The following is a 26,121-nucleotide window of genomic DNA, read 5'->3' as shown; positions in this document are numbered from 1 at the left end:
TCTCCCTGGTAACAGATGATAGGACGAGGGGGAATGGTTTGAAGCTGCGCCAGGGCAGGTTTAGGTTAGACATTAGGAAGATCTTCTTCACCGAAAGGGTTGTCAGGCTCTGGAATGAGCTGCCCAGGGAGGTGGTCGAGTCCCCATCCCTGGAGGTATTTAAAAGACGGGCAGTTGAGGTGCTTAGGGCCAGGGTTTAGTGGTGGGATGGCAGCTTTAGGTTAATGGTTGGACTTGATGATCTTAAAGGTCTTTTCCAACCTAAATGATTCTGTTATTCTGTGATCCTTCACTAAACTGTGGAAATTTTGTCCCAGGGGTGCACATGAGCACAGACACACTTTGAGCATCCAAGGTGTTACAATGAATGCACAACACACTGCTGGCCTGTTCGGTCTTCTGAGGAGGCAAGTCCACCAGCACTTGTGGTTCATGGGCTCTGGGAAGTAGCTTTGCACAAATCTATTTCTTAGTGAACACAATGCTTGGAAAGCACTTTTCTGTATCAAGGACCAACACAAACACACCAGTGCTGCATCAGAAAATAAGGGGAGGTCGTAGGAAGTGTCCATAGGCTGCTTACCTGAAGATGCTCCACTCAGGCTCAATCCTCAGGATAGTTGGATCCTCCACATATTCATATTGCAACTCCTGATGTATCTTGGCCTTGTCCACTCTCACAGACACCTTCACCTTCTCAAAGCCTTCATCTGAGGCAGTGGTGTTGCAGACAATGTGCTTGGTGGATCTCCTGTGAGCAGAAGCAAGTAAATATAAGCCAGGTGCTACCAGCAGCAAACCACTGGTGCGAAAAATAGCTCAGCCACTTACTCTTATGTCCTGTGACCTTAACCTATGCACTGTGAAGTGGTGAAACACGCTGCTACAGGAATATGCTGTGAGTCGTTTGACACATTTATCTGAGGAAGTGACATTGCCCTTTTGCTAGTTTAAATAAAACCACAAGAGCCATCATTTCTCAGGTCTCAGAGTGGAAACTGAACCCCAAGGGAAGTGCAAACCAGACCTCTCTCCAGAAGTATTTCTGTGTGATTAAATACTTGATGGATGTTTCCTTCCTGCCTGCAGACATATGTAGCAGCAGCTCATAAAAAGGGGTGTTTGCGCCTCAGCTTTCCAGCTGGGATAATTAAGCTTACTTTGCATTAGGACTGTAAGCCTTGTTTAAGTGCAGTTTGCAGCATGCCTGGCACCTTTGCATGGAAGGCGTTAATACAGTGGGAAGCGTTTTATGATTATACTCAAAGAGGATTCTGCGTAAACCCTTCCTTTTGGGCAGCACTCAAAACCAGCTCCAGATCTGAATTTTGCAGTGGCCCTTTCCTTCCATAAAGAGCCAGAAATCCAGGCCTCAAACACCCTCAGTCTCCCCAGTCCTGTGATTGGTGATGCAGCCTCATATTATACCCCTAGAAAGGATAAAGCAGGGTGCATCCTTCCTTGGCAGCATGGTACTCACCTTCAAGGCCAGGTTGGATGGGGCTCTGAGCAACCTGATCTAGTTAGCAGTGTCCCTGCTCACTGCAGGGGGGTTGGACTAGATGACCACTAGTGGTCCCTTCCAACCCTAAACATTCTATGATTCTATGATTCTATTCTATGATTCACTGACTGCACCTTCCAGGTGCTTTCCAAATTCCCTTGAAAGACCACACTCAATCCCTCCTAAAAGTCCCCAGCCTCTTCAATAAGCATCTCCACGCAGCTGTGGTTCCCACTTGGCCTTTTAAATCACAAGCTGTGACTTCACCCTCCTGAATTATAGATGCTGAATCACATCACAGTCATGACAGGCAGCTAAACAGGATCCCCACAGCCAGGAGAGGGAAGAGCATTTGCCCAAGACAGTGGTCCCAGGTCTCCTGTGAATGAGCCCTTCTTCTGCCAAGGACATGCTGGGAGAAATGTGCCAACTTCATCTTCAGCCTCCACTGTTATTTGGCAGCAAAACCTGTTGCGCCGGGTAGTTTTGAGCTGCAGGAGCCCCTGGGAACGGGATTCAGGCTCATTCTCACAGGGATCAGGGAACATTCAGCAGGTAACAACTGACATTAAGCCTCTCTGAACTGCAATTGAACAGGAGCCAACCAAGAGCTGAAATGTTGCAAATCATCCATTTCTTAGCACTACAGGACTATTCTGGGATAAAAGGGAGGTGTTTTAATACTTAGAACCAATGTTGTCAGATTTTCTTTGTCACCTCCACTAAAGCAGGGACATGAAAATGATCTTTTAAATGACGTACTCCCAGAGCAAGTAGCAAAGCGTGGGACCGTGGAGAATTGTAGTGAAATTTGAGAAGGGGCCATGGAAAAAACCACATCAAATACCAGTCAAAACAATGAAATAAATCCTATTCTCCCACCCCAAAACATGCCCAGTGAGGTTGCACACAGTGCAGAATGCAAAAGTCCCATTGCTGAATAGACATGGCCAGAGGCAAGAGAGGCACTTGAGGGACAGGGTTCCTGAGCTGCAGAAGTCTCTTGACAATAATCGCTCACATCTTTCAGACTCAAGCACATACAGTAGGAAGGACTCATCTGTACCTGTAGAAGAGGCAGGGTTGGCGCCCAAAGGTCACAATGACATTGCTGCCCGCGTTAAGGTTGTTGCCTGTAATTGTCACCTGAGTGCCACCCGACACTGGTCCCCGCTTCGGCTTGAGATCAGAGAGTGTCAGAGTCTGTGAAGGCAAAAGGTTGTGTTGAAAACACAGCAGGGGAGCATAAGTACCTTTCCTCTCTTGTTTTAGTGATTGAGATAGGTAGGCACCCCCAGGGGTTAATCACATGTTAGCTGGACTTCAGAAGATGACCATATCTTCCAAGCAATAGAGGACCCTCGAGTGACTCCAGTCCTACCACAGGCTTGAATGCCAAGTTTGGTGGGATGAGTTCAGACCTAACCCCAGCCTGTTCTTCTCACCCCTGCAAAATCAGGCCTGCCCTTGTACCCGCTCAGATATACGCTGTGCTTGCAAAGTCAATTCCACACCTGGAGCAGCTGGAGCCACAATCTCCCATCTCCACTGCTTGTTTGGCACAGCTCAGGTGTCTTTTTGCCATCATGCAACAGCATCTCTGCACGATAAAGCAGGTCTTGAACTGTCTGATTGGATGTTAATGAGCTCCAAACCGTGGAGCTCACAAGTGATGAAAATGTTCAGGTCTTTAAAAGATTATTCTAAACCCTATTGATCTAACAAGGGAACTGAACCCACTGTATAGCTCCAGAGAGATGCTTAAAAACTGCCCCTGTGCTCACGGGCTTTTTCACTGGGAAGGAGGAAAGCTGTGGTTCAGCAGAGCATCTGAGCTTGTGTCTTGCTTCTCCCACATGCCCACTGCATGACCCCAGATCTTTTATCTTTTTCTTACTGGACTTGGATGCTGAGACAGTCTAGTAGTGCATGAATGTCCTGCACCGATACAGCACAGCAGTGCTTATGCTGAGATGTATTCTGAAATACTACAGCCACAAAAGGAGCACTCTCCAGATGAACACCTTTTTCCTTTTTCTGCTGATTTTCCAAGCCTCTTTTCCAAACATAACACGGTGACGTGTTAATGTATCAGAAAGGGGCACAATTCCTTTAGGGGCCCCAAATCTCAAACCTTTTTCTTACCCTCCTGCTCTCCCTTCTTCCCAAAATCAAGATAAAATACTTGCACTCTGAAGGCAGAGATCACCCTGTTGCCACAATGCAGCGAGGAGACATTCATTTTCAGGGAGAAATTTGGAGTTACAGTTTATTCTTTCATTTGCATTTTAATAGAAAAACTTTCCACTCAGTCCCAAGTGAAAAGCTACTATATGCATTTAAATTAAGATTATTTTTTCCCCTCTCTTTAAGAATGATGACACAAATGCTTGAAGCTCTCCTCAGCTCCTCTGAAAGAGCAGGTACATCACGCAGTCACCTTATTGAGCTCTGGAGACCATTAATCCATGTTTATAAAACCACCTGACACACACCCCAACTCCTTCTCTCACACACACAGAGCCCTCTCTGTCCCTGCCCCCCTCTGGCTAATCGCTTTGAAAAACAGCGGCAAGGTTTCCACTTTGCTGTTGTTCAGAATGCAGCCACCACTTGGAGAAAGGGCTGAACAGGAAAATCAGATGTACAGCTCTGTAGAAGAATCTGTCTCCAGAGCTGGACACTTCCTGTGTTTGAACTTGACTGGTTTTGGCATGGCTGTTTGGAAATTGGTTTTATACTTTTCTGGGAATACTCCCTATCAGCTGTTATTGGGATAAAAGATGCAGGAAGAGTATGTAGATGCAAAAGATGCACTTCAGTATGTAGTGCTCCTCTGTTTTTAGGGTACCACCTCAAGCTCTGATGGCAACTCCTCTTTAGTCCTTTATTGACGGCCACCCCCCACCAGGGCAAATTACTGCTGACCATGATGGCTGCTTTTGGGAGGTGACCTCCCACCTGGGAGAAAATGGGTTGAGAATGGCCAACTTGGTGCACATAGCCTACACACAACAGCACTGCAATAGATTTGCTTTCCAAACCAGAGAGGAACATTTGAGTTAAAGCCCCAGAGCCATTGTCCCACTCCTGGATGGGTTTCCTGCCCTTTCTTCAGGGGTGGATAAACTAGCCATGCCCTTTTGAGGATCCTCACAGACCAGAACTACATCAGCAATGCTCCACGAAGTGTTGCTGTGTCTCGTGCCAATCTTACAACAGGCTTTGTGGCTAAGCTTTCAAAGTTGCAATAAACCATTAATTATTCACAGTGGCCTTCATAAACTCATCCTTCAGACTATTTGTGAGTTCCTTGCTGGTGAAAGGTGACATGAAATGCAAGGGGATCTAGTGGATCTGTAACAGGCTGAAGAGGACAGTCACCATAAGGGAAACTCTGCTGTACCTTTCTAGGAGCTTGCCTACTTTCCTCTGCTCCCAAGCCCTGTACTTTCCTCCAGTACCTCCTCCACACAGGCTGTCTACAGAGAAGCTGCCATCACAGCTGGGCCTAAACTGACATCATGGTGCATGTCAAGACCTTGGCTCCCACTTCATTCCTCCCGGGGACAAGGGCAGAGCATGATGTGACTCACACACAGCTTGTGCACCTGGATTCCCTTTCTATAGGTTCCACAGTAGCAGCCGGAGGGGAAAGACGGAAGGGACACCTCTTGCAGAAGCTCTCCTGGGACAAGGATTTTAGGAGCAGACCCAGAAGAGATGCGATCAGAGTAGACCACGTCACCTGCTCTGAGCCATAATATTCCCATCCAAAGCCAGAATAAAGGCAAACTTGCTTCACCATCTGAACTGAAAAATGAAGGGCTTGGTTTTTTTTTTGATTGAAAGACCATGGCAATAATCATAGCAACAAAATTTGTAACTACAAAAAAATATAAATTCTTTTCATTGAGATCATAATAAATTTCATTTCAGCCTGCAACCAAATGCTTTGTTTCCCTTTTGGCTTATTGTGGTCTCTAATGAAATTTGCATTTTTGATCACAGATGAGTTTAAAACAAACTAAGAGTTTGAATTTGAATTCAAACTAAATGGTTTGAATTTAAAAGTTCTGGTTAAAAATGTGGAGAAGATCTGTTCTAGCATCTCTAAACTAAGCTACCTCTCTTTATAAACACTGAAATGAAACACTTGGTTGAGTTCAAAACTCTTCCAATTCTTGCAGAAGAGGGGAAGGCTGAACCTGTTGGCCAAGTTTGACTCTGTTTTTGCTTCAAAACCTATGAAAAGCAATTTTCCAGAGGATTTACTACACGTCAGAAAGCGACATTTATCTCCCATGCCATGCCCTTCCTTAGTTTTCAAACATCTTCCTTCTCTTAAAGCTGCCACCCACCATTGCAGGATGCCAAGGCATGTTGTGATGCCTGCAATAACATCTCTACATTCCTGGCAGAAGTATCAGAGGAAGCCAAGCCTCACCAACAAACGCAGCTCCCGCTATGAAAGCAATGGACATGGGAGAGGGCATATGATGGGCAGGCTGGAGAGCGCTTGTGTTTTTTCTGTCTAGCACAAAGGTATCAAGGTATTCAGCAGAGAAAACCCTGTTGACTTCATGCTCACGCATGGCTGGAATAGCTGGCAGCTGGAAAGTGAGCAAGCGGAGGGAAAAGCTGTCACAGACGGACACGGATGATCAAAATCGGACAGTAATTCCAAGAGTAGCAAAGGTGACATGCTATAGTGTAATGTCCTGCAAAGAGCCCTTCTGTCTGCCTAGTGGGGGCTATCTCTCAAGGTATTTCTCTGCCCCCACCACCGTAGCACCTGAGTGACATCAGAAAATACAGAGAATAGAGAAATTTTTGTAGCTCAAGGGGGAAATCTAAGATATTTGGATTCATTACTGGTTCCCTTTTCCATAAAAACATGCTTGGGCATGTGAATAATTTCAGAAAAGACCCATTCCCTTGCAGGAGTAAAGAGCTTTTGCTGGGAACAAAGAGACCCTCTCATCTCAAACCTGTGCAGATCTATCCAAATCAAGGCCAGGAAATGCTTGCCTGTCCCCAGCAAGGGGCCTTAGAGGAATAAGCAGGTCTCTTGGACAAAAAGAATCGTCAGAAAGGAGCAAAAAAACAAGTGTACAACATGCGTTTGGCTCTGCTCATCTCTTCTAAGAGGCTTTCACCATGGCAAAGTGAAGGTCTCAGGCTGAACTTGCACCAGCAGTAGTGCGGAATCAGGCCCAGAGCCCCTCTGACTGCTTTGCAAGCTGACGTCCGTGTAGCAAGCCAATTTGCCAGCAGTGTCTCTAAAAAGAGGAGCGTGGCTGCTCTGTGAGTGCTGTCAGCCCACACTGAGTGGAAGTTGTGCATGTGATCCCACCTCTCACCATCCCTAGGGACTTTTGACTTAATCTCCAAAGTCCTCATGGCTAAGTCCTCTCTTCAAACCACCCACACTTAAAAGCTAACTGAAGTTCAAGCTTGCTGGTGCCTATTATTTCACCATGGAGCATCCAAAACAGTTGCCCACCTGCACTGAGCCCCGCTCATACCTTACAGCTCACCCGCAGCCTGGCTGGGGAACGGGTCCCTCCTGATCTAGTGCTGCCAGGGTGCAGCACTGCTTCTCCTGGACATCGAGAAGACCACTTAGTGCAAACACCCCTGGAATGCTACATCTTGCAGAAACACCTGGCACTGCTATGGTGACTGCCTGTGGCCCAGTAAAGGGGAATTTTCGTCCCTGCTGGCACAAGGCCATGGGCTTTGCGCTGATTCAACACCGCAGGGTCTTAGGTTGTCACTGGGCTTGTCATGGCTGTCCCTGTGACCACAGGAGTCCCTTAGCCAACAGCCTCATCCCTGACCTGCCTGAGCTCAGTGCTGAGGACACCCTGCATGGCCAAGGGCTGCAGCCGCTGTCAGACACTGCCCAGCAAACACCAGCCTGGGCTGGGCACTGGGCAGCTCAGCTACTGGCACTGGGGACCAGGGAGAAGGGAGCATGCAGTGGGGAGAGGCGGGGTAAAGATACTCCTGGGGACAAACCCCCATGTTTCTCCTGGAGAACATTGGTGCCTTCAACTGGAGGGCCTGGAGGGGTGCTGGTAGGGTGAGCATCATACCCGGGAAAAGTAAAATACCAGGAAAAGTTTTTTCCTTTTTATTTTTTTTTCTTTTTCTTTTTTCTTTCCTGTACAGTATTTTTAACTATTAATGAGGATTTTCTCTGCTAATTTGGACCATGGCTGTATGTAACTGTAACTGGACTAATAATTTGGACTATTATTAGATTGTTAAAACATTAATTAGGGAAGCTATTTTTGCTCTTAACAAGGATTTGAAAGGAAATGGAAGGAACAACTTGGTGCACTCAGAACAGCAGTGAACAGCTCAGAAGCTGAATATGGTCAAGGACAATGGATAGATGCAGCAAAGGGGACCAGGGCCTGAGGACCTTCAGGGCCAAGGAGAACTTCTCACAGGAGCTTACCATAAAGTAGTAGAGCTGTGAAGATCTGGCCATGAATTCTGGTTTGCACTCGGCCACACAGATTTCCACAAATCCGGCATGCTGGCTGGGCTTGGCCTCCCCCATCTCACATACTATCCTGTGGAGAAAATATGAACCAGAAGCAAGGTCTGAGGGATGGTTTGATGGTCTGGGTAAGATGGAATTGGAGCAAACAGCCCACACTGCTGAGGAATGGATTGTAGACTTAACCCATCCTCTTCCTTCCAATCCAGGATCCAAACTGTGGACTAAGTTATTCTTTAAAGAGTGGTGGCTTTTGGCTGTTGGCACTTGGTGGGGCAAATGCTTAGCTGGTGTAAAACAACATAGCTTCACTTAAATATACAGACAAACGCTGGACTGAGGTCTGATCCCAGGGGACCCTCTGTCCTCCAGCCTTGCATGGTGGACTGCTTTGCAGCTGTAAGGTTTAATGACCACTCCTCCACGTGGTAAGCTGCTTCTCAGGACTTCCCTGCAAACTGGAATTGAATACCCTTGTGGTGGCTGTTATGTGAAAACCAGAGGATAACTTCAGGGTGTATGCCATGAGGATTATCTAAATATGCAATTCAAATAAAACAATAAATATCTTATTAGCTCCTGAGCTGTGAGGAATGGCATCTTCTATTCCTCACTTCCACGGTTGGGTGGAATGGACCTCTTAGAAGACCCTACAGGTAGCAATGACTGTTATTAGGTGTGCTGTGGCCCACTGTCTGCCACACACCCAACTTACTGCTCTGCTGGGATGTACCCTTCCACCAGTGGTTTGCACTCCACTCCGGCCACTTTGACATGAGACGCAATATCTCTGAACTCCAGCCCCAGATTCTCCCCACGGATGGTCACTTTGGTCCCTCCTTCACGAGGGCCTGTCACTGGATTGATCTGGAGAAACAAGCCAAAAAAAAAAGGAGAATAATCAAACCACCTATGTAAAGACATCAGCATCCTCTCAGGTGGAAGAAGAGGCAATATCAGGTCTTTTTGTGACCACTAGAAACACTCAAAATTATGAATGCTGAACAACTGAGGGAACGAGCCTATTCCAGATACACCATTTAGTCCAGCTCCCCTGCAAATATATATCACACATGCACCAACATCAGAGTATACAAAATTCTGCCCCAGATATAATTTACTCTTTTATAACTACTTGCAAAACATCCAGAGATGAGTAGGAAATGTTTTCTGTGTAGGAGCAGGGGTTTCTGGTGGTACAGCTGAGGGCTGCACTTTATAGACATAAGCGATGGAAAGGCAGGAGGGGGGTATGATGGAAAGAAATGGGAGAAAGAACAAGAAAAGGACACAAAAAGGACACTGGATTCAGCCAGTCACTTTAAATCCTAAATTCTCAGCCCAAAGCACGTGGCATTTTTGATCTGTTCTGGAGGTAGGTATCGGTCATGCATCACAAACTCAGCTGAAAATGTCCCCCTGAAAAAAAACCAGCTGAGACACAACAGAAACAGCGTGTCAGGTTAGGTATGGACAGTGACTGAGACAGAAGCAGCAGTTGCTGTGTGCCATCATGTATTTCTGAAAGAGCTCCAGCTGCCCTCGTGGGAGAGCTGGGGCCAGGGGAAGGGCAGGCATGGGAACATGGACCACTTATTTGTGGGGTGGGAGGCCCCTGAGCCCCAGTATGAGATTAGTGGCTGTCCCAATCATCCTGGTGGCTGGTGGCATGATGTTTGCATCCCAGTCTAGACCTTCACCAGACCCTTGCAGCATCTGTATTGGGCAGCAGAGCCAAAGCACCACCCAAACTCCAAAGCTCACCTCTCCCTCCCCTTTCAGAGCCTCACCCTACACCCAGAGCTGTCTATCCGTGCAATATTTCTGGCCCGTGCAAAGGAGGTGTGTACCTGGGAAAGCATTCTGCATCACATCCATCACCCTTGTTCGGAGCCAGGTGGAAATTAGCATTGGAGTTGTCTCCTCAACATTGAAACAACACAGAAAGCATGGGGCTGGCCCTTAATTATCTCAGTTCTGCCCTTCCAATTATTCACCGTGCCCAAATGCTTTGCCATACAACTGGCTAGTTGAAAGGGGCTTCAAACATTGCTTTCAAAGGGTATTCCCTGCCGCCCATTCAGTATGCCATGGCCACCATCTGCCACCGTTGGCAAAGCTCTCTTTGCAGTGAGGAAGGGGGAATTCCCTGTCTGAGGTCCGTACCCGCCGGCCGATGGCTCTGCCAGCTGGGAATCTAGGGCTGGCAGCTAGACCCTTGCATAGCAGTTGGACTGGCAGGGAAAGTCAAGGCACTGGCATGAGCAGGGCTGCTCTTGACCGCTTCCCAGCACTGAGTCTGGTGCCAGGGTTAGCTTAATTTCCACCCAGAGGTCAATTTTTAGAAGGTCCATCTTTAATAAAAGGAGACAGACCCTGGCACATTTAGGAGATATTTAATTTAAGTTATTTAAATTTAGGTGCCATGAAACACCTCCTGTTTGAGCATGTCTTTGATACAGGGATCCAACAGAGGTCAGCAAATTTTTAGCACAGATGATCACAGACAAGTGCTTGGACCTGCCGGGTTGTGTAGTGTAGACTTGACCTCTGCAGCACAAGATCCCTGCAGCATCCCGGTCTCAAGTCAAAAACCAGACAAATACCACTTGAACCAACAAAATCAGAACCATGGCAGGCTTATTCCTACTCCGAAAGTCAAGAAGGTACTTAAGCCCTAAAAAGAAAATAGCACAACATTCACAAATCTGACAGGTGAAATGATTTTTTGGGTTGGCTGGAGATTTGACCTTTGGGTGGTCTGTTGAGATGAGATTGATAGACAAGTAGAAAATGGATAAAAAGAGAAAGAAAGAGAGAGCCATTTGTGGTTATTTTCCAGGAAATGAAGGAAGTATCTTAAAAAATGAGAATGAAAATAGAATTTCTATTCCAGGAGAAACTAATACTGATTATCTCAGTTGGGGACTCAACATTGAAAATTCGAACTATCTTCTAAAAATGGCAATTCCAAAATATTTTTATTCTGAATCATTAACAAATATCTATTCAAGCAAAGTTTTCTGTTTGAAATACTTATTTTGCTGACATCAGCTAATCCTTTCCTGATAAAACACAATATGAATGATGCTGGAAGGCTAGAATATATCACCATAGCAAATGCAATCTAATACGTACTCAAAATGAAAAAAGCAAGATAAACTAAGATCCCTATATTTTATTTTATTTCCTTATGTATTAGACACGCTTTGTAAGAGAACTGAACTCCCCATGGAATATTTTGGTTCTGGTTTGTGGTATTAAACTTGCCATCAAATGGTTTTTACTTGTTCTAGTAAGGTAGGTGCCTAGTAAGCTAGGTCTGTGGTTAATTAGGGCTCACTTATGCTTGAAAGAGCTTGCTAGTATGGGCAGTACATCTCATAGCAGGTCAAAAGAGGGCTTTTCTTCTCATATGACTAACGTCATTACTCTGAATCAAAGAAGGTGTAGTGATGAAAAGGAACACCTTGCTAGAAAAGCCCTTTCCTTTAGAACTAGTGGTGAATTTGAGACAAGAGTTTCACTGCAGAAGTCACAAAAATCTCAGTGGAAACGTTCTCATCCCCCTTTCACCTCTGCCTAAAGCACAAGATTTTAAAAAATTCTTACTATGACTCGAAATGCATCTACAGGGAACTTCCTGGAGTGAAGCTGGCACAGCACCTCTGAACCCCTCTGTCCTGGTTTCGGCTGGGATAGAGTTAATTTTCTTCATAGAAGCTAGCATAGTGCTGTGGTTTGGATTTAGTACTGCAAGGATGTTGATAACACACTGATGTATTTAGTTGTTACTAACTAGTGCTCAGACTACTCAAGGACTTTTTGAGCTTCTCCTGCTTGGCCAGGTGCAGAACAAGCTGGGAGGGAGCACAACCAGGACAGCTGACCCAAACTGACCAAAAAGCTATTCCAGACCATAGAACGTCATGCTCGGGGGGGTTAGTTGGTCAGAGAGGGGGAAGAGCGATCGCTGCTTGGGATGGGCTGGGTATCGGTCGGCGGGTGGTGAGCAATTGCATTGTCCATAATTCGTTTTGTATATTCTGTATATTCTCTTACCATTCTCATTATTACTATTATTATTCTTTTCCCTTATTAAACTGTCTCTATCTCAGCCCACAGCTCTTACCTTCTTTTTTTCTTCCCGATTCTCTCCCCCATCCCACCGAGGGAGCGGGGAGTGAGCAAGCGGCTGCACGGTGCTTAGTTGCCAGCCGGGTTAAACCACAACACCCTCCCTGTGAAATCTTGAATTTGTAAAGACCAGCTTCAACCCCACCTTATTTTCTTAAAACAGGAGGGCCTGGGATTCTTCCAGGAGCATGTGGGACATCTTTTAACCCAAACTCACCACACTCCCACAAATACATACAAGAAGAAAATGTTACTGCACTGTTTTCACAGCGAGAGAGAAGGAGCCTGGTTCTATCACCGGTGCAAAAATGTGGAACAAGGCCTGACAGTTTTGGAGAGGAAAATGCAGGCAGGAAAACAAAAGCTGCCAGGAAGCCTCAGCTTTCTCTTGAAGACCCAGAGCTGCGACACCGCATCGCAATTTACGCCCTCTGCTCATATCAGCCTAATGCTGCCGCTTGTCACTCTTAAAGGAGGTTTTGTGGCTCAGCGACTCTGTAAGCCCTTTAATTTCACTGAGTGGCAATAAAAATGCAAGAGCTAGTAAATAAGTACAGGTTATGGGACGCTCTGTGCTGGGTGCATGTGTGTTGCCTGTGCAAGTGTGAGTACACGTGTTGTTTCTCCTCCTTTGCCCGCACAGATACTGCCCTGGCGCCTTGCCAGAATGTGCATGCTCTTACCAACCGCTCCAGACCTACAATTAGCTGCACATATATATCTCTACATCTCCAGTCACTTGAGATTACTTCCATGCTAATGGCTCAGAAAAAGGCTTTCCAAGAGCTACTTAAGGGTTGCACCAGACAGTTGGAATATTTCATGAGCAAATATTGCAATGATCTGTTTGAGCTTTGGGAGCTGTCGGAGGAAATGCCAGCAGAATTAGAAGTACGTCCCTTCTAGAGCTGTAGGGTGGAGAGTGAATGCTTTGCAATTCATAAAGAGACTGAAGATGCAGGGTTGGGGTCAAAGCATGGCAGAGAAATGTGGATGAACCTTCAGAACTTCATACTACCACGTGGTCCTTGTGTTTTGGACTTCTGCTTTAGCTGGTCATCCATCACTTTCTCAGTACCAAATTCTACAAATCTGTACAAAATTTTGGAATCTTTCCCAAGTTTTGAGAATCCTTGAAGATTCAAAAAAGGCTTCATCCAGCCCCCTATAATTTTCAAGGCCTCAAAGCTGAACTTTCAGAAGTAGCTGCTCATTCTGGCTGTCTCTGAGTTTGGTTTCAGACCTTCAGGTGTTTTTTGGGGCTCAAAATTGCCATCCCTAGATAAATCCAAGTGAGATGGAGGTCTCCACCTTGGAAACATCAGGATGAGCCTGGCACTCCAGCAGTCCAACTGAGTCAGTACTTTGGGCACTGATGGATGACAGGAAGATGGATTGAAAGACGGTAAGAGGGGCTGCTTTCAATGGCATTCTGGAAAACCAAATTCTATCCTGCCTTTGCTTTCACAAAACTTTCACACATGGACACTGGTTTAGGGCTCATCCATAGCACCCACACTTTTTGATTATTAACCGAATACAGTTGAAAAAGCCTTTCTTGCTTTCTAGGCAAATAATGCATCTAAAGTTTCACATTAAACCACAACTGCAGAAGATGAATTTTCCTCCTTTGCATTTCCCTTTCTCTTCCCTGTCTCACATTCCTCCTTACTTTTCTCATTTGCAGAATAAGGCCCTAGCCACCCTGAAGGGGTAACTCATATTAACGGAGGCACGGTGTCTGAGAAACGCTTAAGGCAGGAGGCAGCTGGTAAGGATGTAGCCCTCATCATCAAGGCTCAGATCTGTCCTGCTGCCTGCCCTGTGTCCCTGACAACGGTGTCCATCATTATGGCAAAGGCATCCTAAGACAGCAGACAAAATCACTTTAGACTGGAGGCCTGATTTCCCTCCCTTGCCTTCTTTCCCTTTCTCTGCCCCCTCTCTCTATGGTTTTCCTATTCTCTATCTCCCCTTTGTATTTTTGCCCCAGCTCTTCCTTTGGTCCAGTCAACACATTCAATAGGAAACTTTCTAAAGAATACTGTTATGCTGCAGATCCTTCCACCCCAGCCTTGCCCTCATTCTCTTTTTATCACTTCATAGGAGAGTTCCAAGCTTCATTTAGTCCAGGTTTGATCCTGCCTTCTCCTTGAGCCCTCAGAGGGGGAAAGCTGACAACTCTACATGGCTTTGTTTGCTCTATGGGGATTTCTTTCACCACACAAAGTCAGCCAGGCAAACAGAAGAGCGTTACTCTGCTGGAGTCAGTGGAGTCTTGTTTTTTTCTGGACATTAACTTTATCTGTGTGATGCTGCCAGGAAGCATGAAGTACAACCTGCCCTCTTCCTTGACCTTCTGTCAGCAAAGCTCAAAACACTCTAGGATCACTGAACATCTCCTTCTCAACCAGGCTGGCCAGAGAGGTTGTTTCAAGAGGCAGTTGGGCTCATTTGATTCCCCTCACACTGTCCATTTGAGATGCTCCAGAGCATCTTGTCTCACCTTCAGCTGTTCCTAAAGGCTTCATGTCACATCCACCAGCTCTGTGTGGGCAGGGTGGATACTCCAGTGTTCCTCAGATTGCACTAGCAGACTGTGTTTGCGCAACTGATTCATGTCTACATTGACTATGGTGGGAACTCTGACACCCTGCTCATTTTTATGTTGTAGACATTTGAAGTTGTGCACCTACTTTTGAAGGCCACCATGGCCTCCCATCCCCCAAGGTTGCCTGGGGCTCTGCCTGACCCAGCAGAGCTCAGCCCTGACCTTCCCCTCACCAACCCAAAGACAATTCAGGAAAATAAACCAAAGAAAGGGTAGGAGAGGGAATACCCCAACTTCTTGCACATCCATGACTTACATCTGTGATCTTGGGGTTGGTGCATTTGCCCTTGGTGCTGGACAACTCCAGCCACTGGCTGTCCTGGGCTGGGCAGTGCTGCTTCAGCGTACACTGGTTCTGCCCCTCACACCAGCCGCACTCGAAGTCCGGGTCCGCTTTCAGGCACAGTCCACAGCTGTCCCGCATGGCCCCGCATTTGTACAGGTGAACTGGAGGGACAGGAAAAGAGAGAGGACCTGAGAGATGGAGACAGCATGGGAGAGTGGTGAGATGTCAGAAGGCAGAATGAGGAGCAAGAGAGGGGAAGGTGTTCTGGGCTGCTCATCCCAGAGGCAGTATGGGATCTCTGCAGGGGGGGAAATAATGGGGGAAAAAATCATAGAATCATAGAAATGTTTAGGTTGGAAAAGACCTTCAAGATCATCAAGTCCAACCACTACACTAACCCTGCCATCCCACCACTAAACCCTGTCCCTAAGCACCTCGTCTGCCCAGCTTTTAAATCCCCCCAGGGATGGGGACTCCACCCCTTCCCTGGGCAGCCCCTTCCAGTGCTTGACAACCCTTTTGGGGAAGAAATTTTTCCTAATGTCCAACCTAAACCTGCCCTGGCACAACTTGAGGCCATTTCCCCTTGTCCTATTGCCCATTCCCTGGGAGCAGAGCCCGACCCCCCCGTCTCCCACCTCCTTCAGGCAGTTGTAGGGAGCGATGAGGGCTCCCCTCAGCCTCCTCTTCTCCAGGCTGAACACCCCCAGGTCCCTCAGCTGCTCCTCGTAAGACTTGTGCTCCACACCCCTCACCAGCTTTGTTGCTCTCCCCTGGACGTGCTGTTTACATCCTTCTTGAAATAAACTGCACTTGGTCAGAATTCATCCCCCATGAAAGATACTTTTGGAAGCTGAGAGCAGAAGGAAGAATGCTGTCCTCAGTAGGGTGATGGGCTGCAAGCAGGAGGTTGGGGGGAAAGGTGCTTGTGACTTGGCCTCAGTCCCTTCCTTTCTCAGAGATGGTCTGAATGTTGTGGTGTGCCACCTATAACCAGTCTCAGACTCAGCTCTTCATCCTAAACTGATTTTCTAGAGTCACAGCTTAAACTTGGGGATTTGCCTGGTATGAAACTACCCAGAACTGGGTGCTAAGGTAACGTCCCTCAGGTTTCCCCCTTAACAGAAATCCTAAGAAATAATAGTAAATCCACAATGGTTGACTATGAGGCTGAATCCAGGCATTCACAATCAGATTTTCCCCCTTCTTCTACTCCAGAAATTCATTCTGCTTTACACTTTAAAATACTGGTTTTCTCCTCCTCTAATACAGACAGCAATGATTAATGCTTGGCTCCATCTTTGCCTGCTAAGTGATTAGAAGCAGTCAAAGCTTTTTCCAAATAAAGCCTAAAAACATTGCCGTCCTGCTACGAAATAAGATCATGTTATTTATCCTTATTTTACACGTGTAAACTGAGACCTGGTTGCACAGGGGGCTGATTGCAAAAGTCTCGTCCCTGAAGACAAAGATGAGAGAATTGAAGCTTTCAGACTTGCTTTTTTTCTGTATCTGTAGGCGTGTTGGTGGATTTCTTTATAAGATGGGGGATTTTCCTTTGTGCTTCTGTTTCGCTCTGTCGGTGGGTGACTAAAGTCTTGTCTGTGAGTATTACTATACGCAATCCTAAAGCTCAAAGGCTTTGGATATGGGTACCAAAAAGCTCCAGCTGTCTCTTCAGACCTGCACCCCAGAAGTCAGCAAGTGTTGACCAATGCAAGGAAAAGCCCAGAAACTTTTTATTTCTCCAGGTTGGGTGCAAGAAAAGTTTGCGAAACAGCTGTCAATCCCAGTGTGCTACAGGCCTGCTGGGATACAGCCTTTTCCTTAATTTTCTGTAGATTTCCTCAAATTTGCTGCGTTGCTCTGCTTGCACTGCTATCAGTGAGTATCTCTACAGGCACTTCAGTAGGCTGGGTTTAGTTTAGCCTTTCAGCCTACCAGCCCAGCCCATGTGATGCTGGCTGTGACAGTAGTGGCATCTTGGTTGTTTGAAGGCAGTGTACCCCAGTGAAACTGCACATACAGAGGCACTGGGTCTAATCCTGCCTCTGCGTCTCCCTCTCAGTTTTCCAGAGAAGAAGGTCTGCTTGTTTGCAGTACTGTCCAAAGCCCTGCCAGGTTTTTCTGTTTTCTTGTAGCTACTACATTTATGCTACTAAATAAAGCTGTGTCCTCGAGAGCATGTGGTATATCCATGTGCAGATGCCTAGGCTCTCCTCCTGCCCCAAAACATGATGGTATCATGCAAACTACTCATTTGGGATAGCCACCAGCCAGTGCCACTTCCCAAATTACTCCTAGTCATTGCTTATAACCTTTTGGGGTTGAATAACCCAAGAATTTGTAAGGGACTGTACTAAAGACTAAGAAACACAGACGTTTCTTGAGTTCATAGAATCATAGAATGTTTTGGGTTGGAAGGGACTTTTAGAGGTCATCTAGCCCAACCCCCCTGCAGTGAGCAGGGATATCTTTAACTAGATCAGGTTGCTGATCAGGTTCATCCCCTGGTCTGGTTTACATTACCAGCACAGACATGCCTAAAGACAATCATCAGGAATATGAGATTGATGTTACTCCTAGATCACCTGGGACAGCTCAGCACTGCCCCAAAAAAGGGCCCACACTCTTGGTGTGGACTGCGTTGCATCAGAAGGCTCAGCCTATAACGCTATCAGAAAACTAAGCAGGACTGGGGCAAATTCCCAAAACCTGACCCGCAGCCCACACTGGTAAAAGCTAGCACAGTCCCACACTGTTTGGGCCCATTAAAAATTAGCATTTCCCTGGCCCTGCAGCTTGGAGAGCAGGAGAGAGGGCAGACAGCTTCAGTGCAAAGAGAGGTTGGCAGTGTCAACATGGGCTGCTGGATGCCAGGGCTAGAAAAAGGGTGTCCAACCTGTTGCAGTTACTGAGTGGATTTAATCTTCGAGAACCACATTTTGGGAAGGATGGTGCAGGACCTTTTCCATTCAGACTGGCTCTTCAACCCCCCTGGCTATTCGAGCCAGCAGAGAAAGACATCGCAGAGGTGGGTGCAGGGGGACAAGGACAGGAAGGGGTCATGCCATGGGAGGAAGAGTTTCCTTCTGCATTGCTCTCCAGCTTCAATGTGTTGTTGGTGGAAACCGCATCCACCACCCCTCAGCATGAGGGTGGGTGTAAAATGGTGTGAGGGGAGCATGGGAGTGCCTGAAGGGGAGAGATGGAGTGTCCAAGAAAAGAGAAAGTAAAGCAAGGGAGGGACAAAATTCTGAGAGCTGGTGATGTGAGAAGGAAGGAGTCAGCGGGTCTGAGCTGTAAATGCAGAGCAGCCGAGAGGAGAGGTTGCCTGGGGGAAAGGCTTCAGGGTGGATGAGAGTGATGGAAAAGAAGGAAGAAGAAGATGTGAATGGACCATCCATCTCCAGCAAAAATGCCTGCCTTAGGGTCGTGGCTGGACCCCTCTGAGGAGCACATCAATCCTGTGCCATCGGTGGTAGTTAAACGGAGCCAGGCTCTGGGCAGGAGGTGGGTTTTGGTCCTTTGCTGTTATCATTTTATTTTGTTCAGACTTCTCCTGCTGGCGAGCTGCAGCCTTTCTCCTCCCCCTCTCCCTTCCCCTGTTCATTACTACATCGCCTCTGAGCAGAGAGCGCCTGATCTCCTGGCATGTTAACTTGAAGAGCATCACTGCAGGAGAAATAAAGAGGGGGAGAAAGCTGGGGTAGGAGGAGCATAAAAAGAAGACACAAAAATGTGGAGAGAAGCAGGAGGCAAAGAAGATGAAGGAAGAGGGAAAGCAACACAAGTGGGAGGGAGAGTCGTATTTCTCAGGTGCAAAGAGAGAAGGGGGGGGGAGGAACACAAAGCACACAAAAAATTGGTAATTTGCAGAGTGCAGAGAACAAGTATGCACCAGACAGCATGGGGAGATGGTGGCGGCTTTGTTAAGTGTAGGGAGCGATGCGGCCCGTTGCTAAGGTTACCGCTTCCAAGGACAAGTTGAAATAACTCTTTACCTTTGTTCTGTGCTGGGTTGTCAATGTTGAAATTCCCGTTCCACACGACCGTCAGCTCCACCGGCAGGCTGTTAATCTCCATCCCTTCATACGAATACTAGAAGTGGGAGAGGAAAAACAAAACAACCCCAAACCCAGACTTACATGGTGCCTAGAGGTGGGGAAGGGATGGGACGAGGCAAAAGGTGCTGCCCCAAGTAATGAACAAGAGAAATGGAGCTGTCAGCTACCTCCCTAACCACCATCACCTGCCAGAAAGCCACAGGATGCTCTCAAAGTTGTGGTTCTCCATGGAGCAAGCCGTGCCCCTCTCAATTGCCCACTTAGCCATTAGGTGAATATTCATTGATTAAAGCATATTTGCATATGACGGGGCTTATCTTGGAAATCTACCTTCTAGGTGTTGAAGACAGCTCTGAAGAGTATTTTGCCAACTCTTGGGTGCACCTCTAAGGTGTCCGTTATGTGTTGTGGGTCTACCATCCAAATATACCTCTGCTGTGTACTCCATAGATGCTGACCGTATATGTAAGTTTATCTACACTAATGCTACAAAGAACTCTTGGAAGCCAAGTGAGGTCTCAGAAAGCAGGGAACAGGCAAATCATGGAAATAGCTTTAAAAAGGGGAAAATGGAGGTTCTGTGTAATTATAGACCTGTCAGCCTAACTTGGCTTCCCAGAAAGAAAGTACATCAAATTATTAAACAATCAATTTATAAGCACCTGCAAGATGATAAGGTGATAAAAATCAGCCAGCATAGATTTGTCAAGAACAAATTGTGTCAACCCAATCTAATTTCCTTTTTTGACAGCCTTAATGGCTTTGTGGATAAAGGGGAGGCAGCAGATGTGATTTATCTTGATTTCAGGAGAGTATTTGCTACTGTCCTACAGGAGATCCCTATAAACAAACTAGGGAAATGTGATCCAAATGAAGCCACCATAAGGTATATGCAAAAGCTACCAAAAGAAAAAAACAAAAAAGAAGTAAAATAATTCAATATCAGGCTGGGAGGGTGTTTCAAGTGGAGCATTGTCCTGGGTCTGGCGCTATTCAGTATTTTCACTACTGACTTGGATGACAGACTACAGATTTTGTGAATGACACTGCTCTGAGAGAGAGTGCAAGAACATCCAAGAGCAGGGTTAAGAATTCAAAACAAATTTGACAAATTGTAGAACTGGGCCAAGATCAACAAAGTCAAATTCAATACAGGCAAGTACCAAGTATTCTTCAGGAGGAGAAATCAATGCAAACACATACAAAATTGGAGTGGCTGGCCAGTGCTGCAGGAAAGGGTCTGGGGACTACCGAAGATCACAAACAGATTGTGAATCAACAATACCATATTGCTGCCAAAAAAACAAGCAAATCTCATTTGGGGATGTACTAGATAGAGTTTGTTACATATGTAAGCCCCAGGAGGCAATTATTTTTCCCTACCCAGAATCAGAAAGGCTTCAGCTGTAGTAGGGGTATCCAGTTTCCAGCAAATATGTATTAAGAAAACCATAGAAATCTTCTGAGCGAGTTGGACAGACTTAAACAAACACTTGTCAGGCACAGTCAAGGTACACAGATCTGGCCTTAATGAAGGAAACAGAAGCTGATCTCCGGAGGCCCTCTCCACTCAGAGAGCTCTCTGACACATGGTGCTTAGTGTATTTTTTCAGCTATATTTTGGTTTATCATAAGCCAGCTCACAGAGGGTTCACCCAGTTGCCCCTCAGATCCCACTGCCCACCTCCATCAACTGCTTCCAACCAACACTTCACCAAAAGGCAAAAAGCCTCATTATGGGAGAGGAGGTGGTTGCTTAAAGGACAGAATGGGAACAAGGCAAGAAGGGGAGAGACATTTCATATCTGCTACCACAGCGCACATAAGGATTTACCCTCCTGAGATCAGGAATTTCCTACCACATCGGGATCTATAGCAGGATAAACTCCCAGTTTTAAAGAAAAAAGGTGTTTTCCCCACTACAAGATTAAATACAATTCAGTAAGCTGTCAGGTTTGGTTGGGTATGTCTTAGAGACCACTAAAGAGTTCCCCATCACTTAAAGTCTCAGCATGGTTTTCCACAGAGATGCCAAAGCTCTGAGCCTCTAGAGGTAGATTTTTCTCTACCCGTTAATTGCTGTATAATTGCGGAGTAAATCGTATATGGTGATTTCTGTCCATTACAGCAGAGTGAGTGCTAGTTGCACGATAATTTCTCTTTGGACAAACTAAACACAATTAACCACTAACTGTAAGACCCTGTGATTACGATCTAGTTGTAGGGTATTTATGGGTATAAGCTTTGTGGTTACCATGGAAGTAAAGAGCAGCTGCAGGGTAGCAGAGTCCTTTGCAATAGGGCTGTACCCGCCAGTCTCATTCAGTATTAGCATTTTTATGACACTTCTCGGTGTCACTGCCAGCAAGATGCAAGATGATGCAGAGCTGCTTGGACTCACAACACTGGCTTTTCACAGCTTTTTGGAGCTCGGAGCAAGGATGGGGAGACAGGAGTGGGAAGGAGAGCGCCTGAAAAGTATAGAATAATTAATCTTCTGCCACTCAGAGGCTTTGCAAATGCCTGCTTTGCACAGCACTTGGCAAATGCTGATTGGGAATGGGAAAGAGCATACATACAGAACCACTGGTCACCTTTAAGTCAGAAGCTGAGTCTGTAGGTGCCTGGGAAAGTGCTACTTTCTGCCTCAGCAGAGCCTCATGTGTGTGTGTTGGGATTTAGCTGTTAGCAGAGCCCAGACAGGGCTGCCAAGGGACAGGCAGCTGGAGTCCCCCAGAGCCTTTTATCCCACTGAGGATCCAAACACCAGCAGCAGGAGCCCAGCTGGGATTTTAGATCTTATCTGTCTGCGGCACCAGGGGCAAACACATATCAGACTTGTTAACTCAGCAGATTCGATCCAGAACTGGAAAGGGATGCAAGGGAATAAACAACAGGATCCCCATGGAAGAGCTCCAAGGATGAAGCCAGCTGAGGGTTGGAATGAAGATGCTCACGCTGCCATGACCAGCCTGCTCAGACAGCTCGTGGGCTGCACGGCAGCAAAAGAGAGCAATTTGTAAAGTAATAGGGAGTTAAGTAAATGCTCTGTCCTCTTCAGACCACAGGAGCTCTTAACTCATTGTGACCCCTGCTCAAAGCCCACTGAGCTCAATAGGAGTCTTTGAAAAGGATTTGCTCTGCTGTAACAATAAGATGGAAATATATTTCAGAGAAGAAAAAAGGGACAATGTGCCGACCTCCAGGACTAACAACAGAGCTTCCCAGACACTCCTGCTAAGAGCATTCATGCCATTAGGGCTTGCATGTATACATTGCCTTGCACAACTTTCTGCAGCACAGGCAGAACTGCCGAAAAGATGTAAATCTGACCTCTAAATCTGCAAAATCTGGATTCCCACCATGCAAATCAAGCCAAAGCAGAAAATTATGGGCAATTTAGAGGCCCAAACTGAGAAAGAGAGACTGACTTTCTAGAAAGGCAGACTGGCTCTCCTCAGGAAATGCCAAAAAGCTGCTAGAAGGAGCTGCTGTAATTCACAGGATCAGCACAGTGTGTTTTGAACTCCCAGGTACCGGCTCTTTATCTCTTAAACTCGTTGCTAGGACCAGATACTCCTGCAACACGGACTGAGCCCATCACTTCACTTAGCCATTTTATCACGTTGTTAGTGGCTTAGCATATTGTACGCAAGCTACCGTAAACACATTGACCGTTTGTCTCGTGGAAGTTCACTATCCTCGGACCAAGAGGATGGCTATAAAATCACAGCTATCAGTTCTACAACAGCTATGCAAACATTAGCTGCCTTCGTGGAAGGATATTTTGCATTTCAGAAATCTGCAAATTCCTGGCTCTTTTGGGCATCCTGTTACTACAGGCACCCTGCACTAGAGGAACTCAGCTTCACAGACCTCTGAGCCATGCAGTTTGTGCAAATCCATAGCTGTGCTTGACCTCTCGCTGCATCCTGTTGGATGTAAAGCCCTTTGGTAGTTTGGCTTGGGCACACTTAGGGCAATAAACCAAGAGCCGTTACGTGACGGTTCCCCATTGTACCTCGAGTTTGTCCAGTCTTGGGGAAACATCTGCAGACCAACATCATTTTAGCAGTATTTTAGTGTTCGTCTGTTTTCCCCGACAGCACAAAACCCCACCCTTGTGATTAGCACTTGGGCCTGGGGTTTGATTCCTGTACTTGGCTCTGTCACCAACTCCTCGCGTGATCCTGTTCAAATCGTTTAATCCCTCTTTGCATCAATTTTCCAGCCATAAACTGTAGGCAGAAAATTTCTTGCCCACAGTCATCCTGTTTCCTTGGACTCTTTGCTTCCCAGTGCTGGGACTGGATTTTTATGTCTGCGTATCACACACGACAGTAGAGCTCATATCATGATTGGGGTTTCTCTGTGATATTTGAATGTAGATAAATAAAAATAATAATGCATCATAATAATAAGGAAGTGTATGCACGGCTCACAGCCCTGTGCTCATCATCTTTTGGCCACCCATAAATGTGTTTTCCCACGATTTCTGTGAATGGCTCCTCATTTTTTCCCAGCTCTGTTTTTGTTTTTAATCACTCCCTCCACTGTGCAAGCCACACTGCAGGGTTAAATGCCCCTGAGATCTTTTACTCAAGCGCAGCGATGTGATAAATATAACATATTTGGTTTTCCTATCCCTAAGTTACATGGCACTCTCAGCTGTACCATCTCGGGTCTCACAACACGGGAACCTGTGAAGGACTTGAGGCAAATTATCAGCAGGGATTTCACTGCTAGAAATCAGTGTGTGCTGCCTGTGCGTGCCAAGGCCAGGCAGTGGGCAGGCTCACACAAAGCAGGAACGTGGAAGCGAGAATGTGCCATTGAAGCAGGTAATGGCAATGATCATGGCATGGTCAGGTTGTGTCATCTGTCACCCACCTGCCTATTCCTCATGCCAAAGGCTGCTCATATTGGGCTGATTGCAAGCATTGGGGATCCCACTGCTTCCCACCGTGGAGATTGCTCTCTGCCCTAATAGATCTAGCAATTTCAGCCATTTCTGCTGACGGTTTTACTTACTTATTTATATGCCTCCTTAGCTCCTCTCCTTTTCATTTCCTCCCATCACTCTGTGTCCAGACTGTCGGCAGAGCTATCATAAGTGCAATAAGGAATGGCAGGCAGGGTCTCTCAGAGTGATAATTGTGTGCCTTGGGTGGTGTGATAGAGGACAAAGCCCAGAGCTGAGAGTCTCAAACCACTTGACAAGAACAATAATTGTCCCAAAGCGTGCTGCCTGCAGTGACTTATTGCTGTTATCAAATGAAATATCTCCAGGAAAGACAGGGGGAGAGACAGAGCTGGCTATTGACTGGACTGAGCACCTAGGCACCATCAGTGCAGGATATGACATTACTGACAGACCGTCAGATAGGCTGGTCCCACCTGGGTGTCCTTATAACATCTCTTAACTGAAGCTGGAGCCACTTAGAAAAGCGCCTGCTTAAGATGGTTCTGATCTCACCTACCCTGGTATAAATCCTGAGGACCACGCAACGGAGAGCAAGAGTTAAGGCTTTTTCCTGATCCTATCTTGTGTGAAAGCAGGAGAACTCCTGCATTTTGCAGAAGTTATTCTGCAAGGGCTGAATTTGAGCTCGTCGGTGCCTAGTGATTGATGGGAGGGGGTAGATCTTGAGGATTATGAAGGAAAACAAGCCAAGAATGATTGCTTAGTCTAGCATGCATCATCAACAGAAAGATCTGCTGGCAGGATGGCATCCCTTCAGGGACACACCATCACAACACATCCTCCCACCCTCCTTTGGACCTCCTCCAAGCCTGCAATGCAGGTGCTACATTCCGTGTCTCATCCAGCAACTCTGCTGAGTAAAAAGCTCTGTCGAAGGGGGCTGATTCAATTTGCAAACAAGCTCATTCGGCTGTTTCTAAAGCCAGGTGACCCTTGGAGCAGAAGCTCGTTGTATCGCAGTGGCTCCAGACTGAATGCTAATTCTGGCAGGAAAGGAAATAATCATAATGGAGACATAGCTACAGCACTCCTTTCCTATTGTCTGTGTCCTCTGCCACCTGCTCAAACAGAGCCAGGGCTTCTCTGTTCCCTTTTTGTATCTGTGTGAATGTTTCTTTCTTTTGTCTGGCTCTCCCTTCCACATCTCTTTCTCTCAGTGTCTGGCAAATCCAGAGCAACAATGAAATAACATTTCTCAGGGAAAAAAAAAAAAAAAAAAAGAACTCAAATCAGAGAGTGAAAGTGCCTTCAAAAGAAAAGGGAAGAAAAGAGAATGAAAGAGAAGGAAGGAGAGGGAAAGGAAGAGGGAGAGGGAGAGGGAGAGGGAGAGGGAGAGGGAGAGGGGGGCAGAAAACAGGATACAAAAGAGTTGAGTTTATTCCAAAATAAGCCTCCTTCCCTGGAGAAGAGAGAGGTCCGCCTGATCCACCACCAAACACGGGACAGGCGTCCTACAGACCACCACACAGCAGCAAGGTCGTGCAGTGCCTTGGCATTAAGCCTGAGACTCAGCCTTGCCACCCTGCGCAGCTCAGGAGTAGCCTTGAGTGTTCTGGCATCAAAACAAACATTAAAATCAACATTGTGCTGTTGCAGCACTCAGGCATCCCATGAGCAAATGCATCTGGGGATGCATCGAAGCTCACTTCTCTGGCCCCAGGCACTAGCGACTTCTCTGATCGTGCAGGTAGTATGGGCATAGTAACCATATACCTGTCAAAACCAGGCTCATTTTTTTGGATACCACAAACTCAGATGCTGAGAGAGACTCTCCAGGACTGCTGAGGCAGTCAGTCCCCTGCTCAGCCTAACTGAGCTTAAAGTCATCCTGAGATACCTCATGCTGATGCCTATGTGTGCCAGAAAATTTGTGACTCTAAAGGGTGGCTGCTGTCTTCCTGCTAAGACTTTTTGGACAGAAGTATTGACTCTGCCCATGTCCATAAAATATCCTTTTGCTGCAGGGTTTCACTATTGTAGAAGAAAATAATTATTTTTTTTTAAAAGTCAATACCTTC

At 46.5% G+C, this 26,121-nt stretch overlaps 1 protein-coding gene across 1 annotated transcript in view; it reads right to left on the bottom strand.

Annotated features, from left to right (window-relative positions):
* Positions 1 to 26,121, bottom strand: part of PLXNA4 (plexin A4) — a 454,140-nt gene that overhangs the window by 61,910 nt on the left and 366,109 nt on the right. The window contains exons 10-15 of the mRNA XM_009648415.1: positions 19,057 to 19,153; positions 15,023 to 15,213; positions 8,734 to 8,885; positions 7,974 to 8,091; positions 2,571 to 2,707; positions 584 to 751 (exon numbers count right to left, since the gene is read on the bottom strand). Coding sequence (XP_009646710.1) covers positions 584 to 751; positions 2,571 to 2,707; positions 7,974 to 8,091; positions 8,734 to 8,885; positions 15,023 to 15,213; positions 19,057 to 19,153 — 863 coding nt within the window. The remainder of the gene's footprint in view (positions 1 to 583; positions 752 to 2,570; positions 2,708 to 7,973; positions 8,092 to 8,733; positions 8,886 to 15,022; positions 15,214 to 19,056; positions 19,154 to 26,121) is intronic.

The sequence above is a fragment of the Egretta garzetta genome, unplaced genomic scaffold (genome assembly GCF_000687185.1).
Source record: "Egretta garzetta isolate BGI_Z169 unplaced genomic scaffold, ASM68718v1 scaffold260, whole genome shotgun sequence".
Taxonomy (NCBI): domain Eukaryota; kingdom Metazoa; phylum Chordata; class Aves; order Pelecaniformes; family Ardeidae; genus Egretta; species Egretta garzetta.
This window is presented reverse-complemented; position numbering and strand designations above follow the sequence as displayed.